This window comes from Lathyrus oleraceus, chromosome 3 (genome assembly GCF_024323335.1).
Source record: "Lathyrus oleraceus cultivar Zhongwan6 chromosome 3, CAAS_Psat_ZW6_1.0, whole genome shotgun sequence".
NCBI lineage: Eukaryota > Viridiplantae > Streptophyta > Magnoliopsida > Fabales > Fabaceae > Lathyrus > Lathyrus oleraceus.
The window spans coordinates 325,093,497-325,106,283 of record NC_066581.1 but is presented as its reverse complement, the minus strand read 5'-3'; the positions used below and the strand labels follow the sequence as shown (position 1 = coordinate 325,106,283).

Here is a 12,787-nt window from a genome sequence, read left to right as displayed (position 1 = left end):
AATTGGTTTTAATTACTTTCTGATTTCAAAAATTTATGAGAAAATTAGTCAAAGCTTGTTTGACTATGTTGAACCTATGAGAATTTAATTGGACTCATTGAAGTTGTTTTGAATTGAATTTGAGGTTTGACCTTATTTGTTTATTTTTATTTGTATTTTATTTTAATTCAAAAAAATACCAAAAAAAATTTGTTGACCTCTTGACTTGTTATCTTCATTTATCTTCTGTTTAGTGTGGATTGATGTTGATTTGATTCACATTTGATCAATTGGATTTGGTTGTGGTCTTCTTTTCCCCTCCCTTTCATCTTCATCCTTTTATTTCCATCAATGGACAATGAGTTAAAGTCTTGAAGTTGGTCTTGACAAATGAGAAGTTTAACCTTCTTTGATCCAAACCAAACTCAACTTGATCCATGATCAAGTGAGTTGTTTTGTGTCCAAGATAGGTTGCTTCTTGGTCAAGCAAATAACTAAAAGTCAATACAAGGCCCTTCCCCTTTTGGTTGGCATGGCAAGTTTATGGAGATTGGCTTACTAGTCATGATCTCTAACTTGTGTTCTTTGCCTATATTTTCATTGACCGGCCTCAGATAGGTGTGACTACTACATTGGTTCACTTACGGTTGCTTAACATAGCGCTACATTGTCTTATGACAAGCTGACATAACCTTACTAACTACTAACTTTAGTTTGAGCTTTTAATTTCTTGCCATTTACTTTTAATGTCATTTATTTCTTGCTCATTATTCATATTGATTTTCATCTTTGCTCACTTGAGCACATAGTTTATGTTTATGTCATTTTTCTTTTGCTCATTTTAGCCCATTATTGTATATAAATATATTGCAATTCAGTGTTGTTTGTGTTTGTTTTGTGTGAACCAAATGCAAAAGGAGAAAGGACTTAGAATTAGGATTTACCCATGCTTAAAGGAGTTCAAAGCAACTAGGCCTCATGCCTTTAGAATGCAAAATTTGTTGAAGAGCAACTAGGCCTCATGCCTTTAGAATGCTAAAATTCAAAGTTGACCTCAAAAGACTTCTCCTCCAAACTTATTCTTTGTTCATTCCCTTTATTGTGTTGTGAAATTTTTGATGTTTGCTTTTGTGTGATAGGGATCTTACCTTGAGATTGTGAAAAGAGGACCATTGTCATGAGTAGCCAAGTTAAGAGCCAAGCCAAATGGAGATCCTAGGAGTTTGAATTCAATTGTTTGATTGCTTGTTTGTGTGCTAAGTCCAAAGGAAAAGAGCATCTTGAGTCATCTCTATGACTCCAAGAAAAGAAACTCCAAGGGTTTTTCTTTCCCCTCTTATCTTTGTATGCTTTAGGAATAGCCCTTCTCTTCTTCTCCCCACTCTAACCAAGCCAAAAAAACCATTTTCAAAATTTTGACTTTATTTCAAATTAGAAACCTAGGCCTTAAGCCTTTGACTTTTCAAAACCATTTTTATAAATACTCATTGGGAATAAACATTAATCCCACTTTGACTTCATTTTCTAAATAAACTTAACTTGTAAATGCAACCCATTTCAAGTTGTTTTGTGGTTCCAATGGCCACTTCTTAAAACCTTTTCATAAACATTAGTCATAGGTTTGAGTTATCATAGTGGTTTATGTAAATCTCACCTCATCCTTAGTGATTGGATTATAAATCTTCCCTGCTTATTATAGGGTTAACCCCTCACTAGCATGTTGAAGCCTTCCTCACATGGTGGATTGTTGGTTTAGGTTGAGTTTTCTCCCTTTAATAACAAAAGACCTTAAGGCTTTTGGTCAAAATCAATTCACCAATCTTTGAGATTTTTACCCCGAACTACGAGGTTTTGATCCTCCATTGTGATGGTACGTAGGTAATGGGTTCATCCATTCAAACAACAAACTTATAAATATAATCTATTCTCTTTTCATCCTCTAATCTTTTTGTACAAATCTTTTCACAAATACCAACCTACAACACATATTTGCAAAAAGGGTTCCCTTAGAGTACTAAGGATGTTTTGTGTGCGTAAAACCTTCCCATTTCATAACCAACCCCCTTACCTAGATCTCTGACATTTTTATTAGTTTTTGATTTGAAAAACTTCTTACTTGGCTTTTGTTCGCTTTTTAGCCTTTCCTTTGGACAAATAAAAGTGCGGTGGCGACTCGAATTGTATGTTGACTTTCAGTTTAGTCAATAAACCTAAAGGTAACGAAAACCCCGTTACAAAAAAGTGGCGACTCTTCTGGGGAAGCTAATTCTCTAGTGGGTTTAGCCTACTTTTTGTTAGTATGTGTTGTATGTTTATATTTATTTGTGACATATTTTTGTGCGAATTTGGGATGAATGTATTGTTTGTAATGTATGAATTGCTTGATATATTAATTGCTTGTATGCTTGCTGGTTTTTTGTGAGATGAGTTTTATACCCGAACTCGAGTGCACTTATGATAGGAGAAAGGCATAGTCTTGTTGACTTGTGTGGAGTTATTCCTTAACAAGTTAACTTGCAAGTCCATTCACTTGGTGGAGGTTTTTATTGGGATCACTAATGTCACACGAGTAGTCGTGGTTAGGCATTACTCTTTCCAATATAGACCCTAGAAGCCAAGGACCTTAGATACCTAGCCCATCTTGGCCTATTTTAGGACGTAGTGCGAAGGTCGTTCAAGTGTAAGACTTGGTGTGATTGTTATGCGATACTACACTCATAAGAGTCCCTCTTGAGAATATTTTTGGAGGACGAGTAGTCGTTTTATACGATAGTATCCAAAAGATGAGATGATGACTATGGGAACCTTTTAGAACATGATTGTCAGGTTTAACCATAGTACACTCCCGTTGGGTGGTTCCTAACCGAGACTCCATGCTCGTGACTCACAACAAACCCGTGATTTACGGTCGATCCGTTCTTGTATATCCTCAATATCAATGGAACTTGGGTGTTGATAAGATGTAAACTATAATCCACCAAAATGGATGATTGATATTGATGATGACTTGAGCCATCCCGTGACCTTTGTATGGTGTGACTTGCTTGATCCTTGAGTGTGTTTGTTGCATTCATGCATTCATGCATTCATTCGCATTCATGTCATCAACAATAAAGATTTTTACAAGGAACTTAAGAGGTCTATTTGCAAATTTTCAGACATGGATAAGCAAAGAAGGAATACAAAGAAGTAAAGTTTCAGACAACCTGACTTGAAAGAGTTAAGGCGTTTGACATCTTATGTATTAGAGCCTTTGGAGTTTAAAGCTCGCCATGAGAAGCTTCTATCTATTCTTTCTACTAAGGTGGATGAGGGTCTGATGAGTGTGTTGGTGCAGTTCTACGATCCTCTGTATCGGTGCTTCACTTTTCCGGATTTCCAACTGTTGCCTACACTGGAGGATTATGCTTATCATGTGGGTATACCTATTCTTGACCAGTTGCCATTCAGTGGTTTGGAGAAGATTCTGTCTTCTCAAGAGATTGCTGATATGCTTCATGTGGATGTATCTGAAATTGTTGCCAATATGACTACCAAAGGTGGAATTCAAGGTCTCCCATCTGATTTTCTGATTACCAAAGCTACCTTGTTGGGGAAGGCCATGAGTAAGGAAGCTTTTGAAGCCATATTTGTACTCCTCATCTATGGGCTAGTGTTATTTCCCAACATCGACAACTTCGTGGATGTGAACGCTATTAGGATTTTCTCTTCTCTTAATCTCGTTCCGACTCTGTTGGGTGACACTTATTTCTCTTTGCATATGAGGAATGAAAAGGGTGGTGGTTCCATCATATGTTGTATGCCTCTTTTGTACAAGTGGTTTATTTTGCACTTGCCTCAGACGCTTGCCTTCAAGGAGAACAATGGATGTCTACGGTGGTCCCCGAGACTTATGTCTCTCACTAATGATGATATCTCTTGGTATAATTGTGTTTATAATGGCGTTCAGATTATTGACTCTTATGGTGAGTTCTCCAATGTACCTCTTCTTGGTACATGTGGTGGAATTAACTACAACCCTGCTTTGGCTTGCCGTCAGCTTGGGTTCCCCTTAAAGGATAAACCTGACAACATTTCGTTGGAAGGCCTATTCTTTCAAGAGGGTAAAGATCCCCAAAACCTGAAGGATAGGATGGTTCGCGCCTGGTGCAAAGTTCATAGGAAAGGGAGGAATGAGCTTGGTCCGAAGAATTGTGTTGCTTTGGAGCCTTACACTTCTTGGGTGAGGAAGAGAGCTCTTAATTACCGCATGCCGTACGAATTTCCGAGACCTACCCCTATGATTATGGTTGGGCCTTCAACCCTCCCTAATCAATGAGTAGAGGAATTGAGAGACGAAGACCGTTCGCGTGCTTGGGTTCGTGAGCGTGAGGAGCTTCTTCAGCAGCTCAAGGATAAGGATGCAGTGATCGAGTTTTTAGAGCATCAGGTTATTGATGAGCCTGATGATGTGGTTACTTCTCTCCTTCCTCACTATCTCAGAGTCTTGATATATCAGAGCTTGTCTTCAGAGGATGATTATGTATAACTCCATCAGAGCTTCTCAATGCTCTAGACTTCTTAAGTATTAGAGTCTGGATTTAGTAGTCTTTTATCGGAGCTTCTGAATTCTTAAATGTTGAGCTGGTATCTGCATTGATCAGAATCAGAAACTTCTGGACGCAACCTTTCTGAGTGGCATCTGATCATCGAATATTTAATATCTGATGCAATTTTGTATCTGATGTATGGTCAGAATCCTGCGTAAATGTTCAGAGTCCTGCACACTAAGAAAAAATCTCGTTAGAGTACCATTTTTGTTTTATCCTTTGTTATCATCAAAATCTTAGAGATATATTGTAGAACCAACTTTGTTCTTACAAACAGGACCTCCTGCTACGGCCCGTAGCAGGTGCTACGAATGGTCGTATAGGCCCCTGTTTGAATTGGTTTCTTCTGTGCAAACAGAGCCTCCTGCTACGGCTCATAGCAGGTGCTACGAGTGACCATAACATGCCTACTGGACGGGTAAAATCTTCTTTCTGATTCTGTTCGCTTCTCCTTGATTTTTACATTCGACCCTGCTTGAACCTGAAACGCAGAAAATGCACACACCCAAAGCGTAAAATGCACAAAAAATAGAAATGACACTAAATAATAATGAAGTAGTAAAGTAGGCTATTGGTGCAAGAAATAGACTCAACAAAACATTAATTAAAACAAATTAATACAAGTTACCTAGATTTTCTCCGAATAAGTGACAAAATACATAGCATAAAACGGTGACTGATCACAACCCCAAACTTATCTTATTGCTTGTCCTCAAGCAATTTTCTAGACAAAAATTATTTTTTTTCATGTCACCCCTAAAACTTGTTGAAGATTCAACTTTTACCCAAATACTGTTGAGATCTTTCACAACTTACTCATTCTTCTTCTTTCAGGTCCCCGGCTTTCCGCAATTATTTGTTCTGCCACACTTCCATATATGGGTACTAATTCACTTATCATCTTGTTTCACACACTCTCCTAGACTCTCGTGGCTATAATGTTTGCACTCATAATTTCACAGTATGCAATACCAACTCGTAAGCTTGAATGAATTCTTGTTTCATCTCACCTGCATAATACACACACTTTCGAGGTCTTTCAGGTTATAGCGGGACTTGGGTTAAAGTGAGATATGAAAGGGGGAGAAATTATTTTTGGATTCAAATTCAATGTCATTATTCTTTTCACTGTGTTTGTTATATCGTACCATTGACATTTCTTTTTCTTTTTCAACTTTGTTACTTAGTTCTTTTTGTTTTTTGGTTTTACACACAACTTAGTGTTTCTCATTTGGTGAGTGATTTTTCTTCGTTCCATCAAATTTCTCTTTTCTTTTCTCTTTCTTTTGTTTCTTTTTTTTCGATGGTCGCTTTTCTCATTTTCTTCGCACTCACCTTACTTTAAGTTTTTTATGGGGTTACCCCAAACATAGAATGAAACACAGCTTCAAGAACATAACACTTCCTCTAAACCGGGTAAGGAAGTGTTTGGGCTGCGAGTTACATTCATGTGGTGATATATACAAACAAAGGGATATAGGCTCGAATTGGGTGAACGAAGGGTAAAAATTAATAAGGTTAGCTTGAAAGGCTCAGGGTTAAAATAAAAAACTTGCCTCAGTGTGTATACTAATGCAGTGAAATTCAAAGAGAACTTACGCAAACTATGAGTGATAAAGACATACCTGAATTATCTCTCATGATGAATCTTGTGTTTGGCTTTTAATTCCGACCATGTTTGGTATAGCTAACAAATTCTATAATACCTCTAGTGTGATGTAGCTTCCCTCTTAAGTTGGGATGTACATGGTTCCTCTGTTGGTCAAGCTCAAGAAAGTTGTGTCCAGTCATCTTCAACAGTATCAACATTTTCGGGGGTACTTCCTTGGCCGTAACCAATCATTTGCTTTTGCTAACCTTCGTCACTTATTCAAGCACTGAATTCCAACAACTATGTATTACTTGACAACCCTTAATCAAGATAAACAATCAAAATAGTAACAAAAACAATAATAAAATGAAACTATAAAAAGAAACTAGTAAACCTCCCTCAAACCTGAACTAAACATTGGCCTCAATGTTATAGAACTAGAAAGAGAGAGGGTGGACTTACAGTGCCCTCATTGAGGAGGTGGAGGAAAATGCAATGTTGCACTTCTTTCAGCATGGCTCCTTGTGTTGAGAGACTGCATATCACTTGACTAAGAATCAAAACAATTAACATAAACGAGAAATCAATAGTAAGTAAAAGCGTGGGTTGCCTCCAACAAAGCGCTCGTTTAACGTTCCATGGCTCGACGGTTCTCCACACTATTCGTGTAGATGAATATTTTCCACCAGGCTACGTCCCTGTCCTTGGGTGATAAGGCTTCACCCTCTATCCATTGATTTTAAAGGTATCCGTAGTTACCTGATTCTGCAATTCTACTGTCCCGTGAGGGAATACTTTGTTCGCCACAAATGGCCCTGACCATCTAGACTTCAATTTCCCAGGGAATAGTTTCAACCTGGATTTGAATAAGAGAACCAGTTGTCCTTCCCAAAATTCCTTATGTTGAATCTTTCAATCATGCCATTTCGTTGTTTGTTCTTTATATAATTTGGCATTCTCGTACGCTTGGTTCCTAAATTCTTCCAACTCATGGAGTTGTAGGATTCTAGAACCGCCCGCTTTGGACAGATCATAATTCAGAAATTTTGAAGCCCACAGTGCTTTGTGCTCCAGTTCTAAAGGAAAGTGACAAGCTTTTCCGTAAACTAACTGGTACGGGGACATACCTATTGGAGTTTTATAGGCGGATCTATATGCCCACAGTGTATCATCCAAATTAGTGGCCCAATCTTTCCTGGAAAAATTTACGGTTTTCTCTAGAATTTGCTTCAATTGCTTATTAGACACCTCTACTTGTCCACTGATTTACGGGTGGTAGGGAGTGGCAAATTTGTGTTTCACATTGTACTTCTTTAGCAGATTTTCCATGAGTCAATTCCGAAAATATGTTCCTTCATCGCTTATCAGTGCCCTTGGTACTCTGAACCTTGCAAAGATGTTAGCTCGCAGGAACTTAACCACCACTTTCGCATCATTTGTGGGCAAGGCCACTGCTTCTACCCATTTAGACACATAGTCCATTGCTACCAAAATATATGTTTTTCTAAATGATAGTGGGAATGATCCCATAAAATTTATGCCCTATACATCAAATAACTCTACCTCCAATTCTGAGACATCTGATTTCTCTTTGAAATGTTACCCATCGTCTGACATTTGTCGCAGTCCCGTACTACATAATGGGCATCCTTGAAAAGTGTAGGCCAATACAACCCATATTGGAGGACTTTTGATGTTATCCTATCTCCACTAAAATGTCCTCCATAATCTGAGTCATGACATGCTTTTAGGACGTCCCGTTGTTCTTCCTTCGGGACGCATCTTTGAACTAGTCCATCTATCCCCTTCTTGTATAGGAATGGGTTATCCCACAAATATAACTTGCACTCATGCAACAAAAAAGATTATGTTATAATCAAAATCCTTAGGGATTATACCACCTACCAAATAGTTTGCATAGTCTGCGAACCATGGGATACCAGTAACATCCAAGAGGCGTTCATCAGCAAATTCATCTTTAATAGGACATTTCTCATCATTTTCTTTAATTAGGGAAATCTGGGATAAGTGATCCACAACAGTGTTTTCACATCCCTTTTTGTCTTGGATTTCTAGATCAAACTTTTGAAGGAGTAGGATCTATCTCAGCAGTCTTGGCTTTGATTCCTGTTTAGCAAACAAATACTTCAAAGCAGCATGGTCAGTATAAAAAATTACTTTAGATCCTAATAGGTATGACCTGAACTTGTCAGAAGCATAGACTACTGCTAGCAACTCCTATTCGGTAGTTGCGTAATTTGTCTGAGTAGGATTTAAGACATGACTCGCATAATATATCACATGTAATAGCTTATGTCTTCGTTGTCCTAATACTTCCCCTATTGCAATGTCATTGGCATCACACATGATCTTGAAAGGTAGAGACCAATCAGGGGCAATCACTACAGGAGCTGACATTAACTTACTTTTCAGGGTTTCAAAAGCCTCAGCATATTCTTTATCAAACATGAACAACTTATCTTTCACAAGCAACTTAGTCAATGGTTTGCCTATTTTGGAGAAATCTTTTATGAACCTGCGGTAGAAACCTGCATGTCCCAAGAAACTTCTGATGCCCTTCTCATTCATTGAAGGTGGTAGATTTGATATTACCTCCATTTTTTCCTCGTCAACTTCTATCCCCCTCTAGGAGATTTTATGCCCTAAAACTATGCCTTCACGTACCATAAAATGGCATTTTTTCCCAATTGAGAATCAGGTTGGTCTGTTGGAATCTTTCTAAAACAAGAGGCATGTTAGTTAAACAATTATCAAAAGAAGAACCGAAAAAATAAAAATCGTCCATGAACAGTTCCATATGCTTTTCAAGCATGTCAGGGAAAATGGATGCCATACATCTCTGAAATGTAGCGGGTGCATTGCACAACCTAAATGGCATTCTTCTGTAGGCAAAGATACCATAGGAGCATGTGAATGTTATATTTTCTTGATCTTCAGGAGCTACTACAATCTGATTATATCCTGAATATCCATCCAAGAAACAATAATAGCCATGACCTGTTAACCTTTCCAAATTTGATAAATGAAAGGGAGAGGAAAATGGTATTTTCTCGTTGTGATGTTCAACCTTCTGTAATCTATGCACACTCTCCAGCCAGTGACCATTCTTGTGGGAATCAACTCAGTTTTTTCATTCATGATGACAGTTGTTCCCCCTTTCTTAGGTACCACATGTACGAGACTCACCCATGAGTTGTCAGATATAGGGTAAATAAGACCGGCATCTAAAAGCTTCACAACCTCTTTACGAACCACTTCTTTCATGGATGGATTAAGTCTCCTTTTTGGTTGGACGACTGGCTTGTGATCGTCCTCCAGCAGTATCTTGTGTGTGCACACTATAGGACTAATACCCTTTAAATCTTCAATTGCACATCCAATAACACTCCTGTGTTTTTTAAGTGCTTGGATGAGTTTTGTTTCCTGGATGCTTTTGATTCTAGAATTTATGATGGTTGGGCATTTCTCTTCGGTGTCCATAAAAACATATTTGAGATGCTCCGGTAATTGTTTCAACTCCGTGTACTTCTTGATTTCTTGCTTTTCTTCTCCTGATTGTGGTGCCCTTAAATCCTCCCACCAGTGTGGTTTGGATCTAATCCATTGAGGTTGCTCTTCCATCATGGCTAGCACTTCAGATTCCGCCTCATCTTTCTCTTCATCATTTTCAAAAATTGGCAGGCTTAAAACCCGTTCCAACGGTAACTGAGGTGTCTTCATTGGACTGCTCTGAGCAATAACTTGATCTATGACCTCTATCGTATGACTAGTCCCAACATCATCTTTGTATTTCATAGTGTTTCGACATCAATATTTAATTCTTAATCATAGAACTTTAGAGTCATTGTCCCTTTTTCTATATCTATCATACACCTTCCTGTCTCTAGAAATGGTTTGCCTAAAATGAGAGGAATTTCTTCATCTTCGGGCATTTCAAGAACCACAAAGTCTAAAGGGAATACAAATGTATCTATCTTAACCAGAACATCTTCCACCACTCCGTAAGGTCACTTAACTGAGTGATCAGCAAACTGTAGTGTTATCCTAGTATCTTGAACCGAGCTAATTCCTAGTTTTTTGTAAATAGATAAGGGCATCAAACTGACACTAGACCCCAAATCAGTAAGTTCCTTTTTGAAAGTTTTGTTTCCTATAGTACAAGGAATAGTAACTGAGCCTATGTCCTTCTTCTTTACTAGTATCTTCATACCTTGCAAAATAGCACTACAAACTTCAGTCAATAAGACCGACTCAATGTGGGTAGGGCATTTCTTTGAGATGATATCTTTCATGAATTTGGCATATAAGGGAATTTTCTCTAAGGCTTCAACGAACGGAATATTAATCTCAAGTTTCTTGAAGATCTCCAAGAATTTCTCAAAAAAATTCTCATTATTCTTCTTCATTTTTATTCGTTGAGGGTATGGAAGCCTGATGGTTGGCTTATGGTATTTCTGCTTATCTCCCTCTACAATTGGCGATACAACAACATCTTCTTATTTTTTTCTCATGTCTCTTATTTCTAGATCCACTTCTAGCAACTCATCTTCTTCCACCTGTTTATTCTCAGAATTATCAGCAGACTTACCACTTCTGATTACAACAACATTCACATTATTATGTTCTCTTGGCTTTATCACAGTTCCACTGGGTAGTGTACGTGGTGCTTGGGAGCCGACCAATTGTTTTGCAATTTGCCCCACTTGTACTTCAAGATATTTTTATAGAAGCTGAGGTGTTTCTCTGATTATTTCTGGTTTCTTCATGGAATTAAATATTGTGAGCTTCCATTTTTTCAATGGTTATTTCCCAATCTGCTTTCTTCGGAACTGGTTATTGTTGAGATTGTTGATACTGATTTTTGTATTGACTCTGACCCTGTTGTTGAACATTCCCTTTCTGATCTTTCCAGGATAATTTTTTATGATTCTTCCACCCTGAGTTATAAGTGTTAGAGTAAGGGTTGCTCTTCCTCAAAAATTTTATCTCTTCTATTTGCTTTGCAGTCACAACATAATATGCAATCGAATGAGGTCCTGCACAAATTCCACAAATAACATTCTGGACCAGATGGATTTGAGCTTCCTGTTATGTACAAATATTCAATGCCTTCAATTTCTTCTCTACTTCTGCAGTCACTATGTCTTCTATCCTTCGTTCATTTGTATCAAGCTTCAAATCAATAACCTTTTCAGATTTGCTTGAACATATATCTTATAACTCCAAATGCACATTTGCAAGAATTGCCTCAATGATCTTTTTGATACCGGTGGCCGTTGAAAAGTTTGATGAGCCACTGACTACTATATCAATCAATTGTTTTTGTTTTCAGTCAAAGACCATTGACAAACATCTGCATTTGCTTTGTTTGATCCAAGTTATGTGTTAAATATGCCACAAGTAACCGCTTGAATCTTTTGTATGAATCACCAAGGGATTCACCTTCTTTTTATTTGAAGTTCATGATGTCGTATCTTTTCATGAGGAAAGATGAAGCTGGGAAATACTCATTCAGAAATGTGGTTTCCATTTGTTCCCATGTGGTAATACTCCCAGCGGGTAATGAGTAGAACCATTCTTCTGCATCTTCAAATAGGGTGAACGGGAACATTCGTAGCTTCTTTGATTCTTTAGTGTGTCCCCATATCTTCAGAGTGATGCTCATAGTCAGAAACCTTGGTAAATTCTTATTTGCATCTTCGTTGATTTTTCCCGAAAAAGGTCTCATTTCCAGTTGATTAATAATGTTGGGATGCAGCTGAAAGTTTGGCATATTCACCGGTTGGTTTACAATAGTTAGCCTACCGCCCAGTGCATTTGTCATCCCATAGTCACCTAACAGTCTTTCCGGTGGTGGTGTATTTTCACCCATCATTTCGGCCTCTTTTTCTGGCTCTTTTCCGGCTCTGAATCTAGCTCTGAATGAATGGTAGGTTGTTCTTTGTCCGATTCTAGCTTTTCTAATCTCGCTTGTCTGAGTCTTGCATGCAAAGTTCTTTTGATTTCTGCGTTAAAATTAAATTCAACCGAGGTCTTACTTCGCATAAAGTATCAGAGACATATTAGTTGATAAAAATAAAAAATAAATTAAATGATAGAAATGAAATTTTAGTTGCAGAGCAACAAAATTTCAATTGAACTAAATTTAAACTCTATATTTTGGCAATCCTCGGCAACGGTGCCAAAAACTTGATCGAAAAATAACAAGTGTACTACTTTGTTTGTATAGTAATAATAGGGAAAGTTCCCCAAATGTAGATTTCAATGACTGCTGCAAATATTGAGTTTTAATTGTTGTTTAATTAAACAAAAAATTATGTTGGGGGTTTTAGATTAATTGTATAAAAATAAATGCAAAGAAAATAAATAATGCTTGTAAAAACGGTTTTCAATATAAAGGAATATGCCAGGAAAGGTGTGTGATTTGTCCCTGTAACAACTCTGAGTCACTATTGCATCAACAAATATCAATTAATTACTACAAGTTCTCAAGGGTATTTTCTCCCAAGGTCTTGGTGAGAAAACCTTTAATTATTAAGCCCTAATCTCCATATCCATAGAAAATTACCGGTGAAATTAAGCCTTAATATATCGAGAATAATCTGGT

At 37.6% G+C, this 12,787-nt stretch overlaps 1 protein-coding gene across 1 annotated transcript; it reads right to left on the bottom strand.

Moving 5' to 3' along the window:
* Positions 1-10,187: 10,187 nt before the first annotated feature.
* On the bottom strand, positions 10,188-10,586 carry LOC127131102 (uncharacterized). Its single transcript, XM_051060036.1, has one exon. The coding sequence runs from the start codon at positions 10,584-10,586 to the stop codon at positions 10,188-10,190; it is 399 nt and encodes a 132-aa protein (XP_050915993.1).
* Between the last annotated feature and the right edge of the window lie 2,201 nt (positions 10,587-12,787).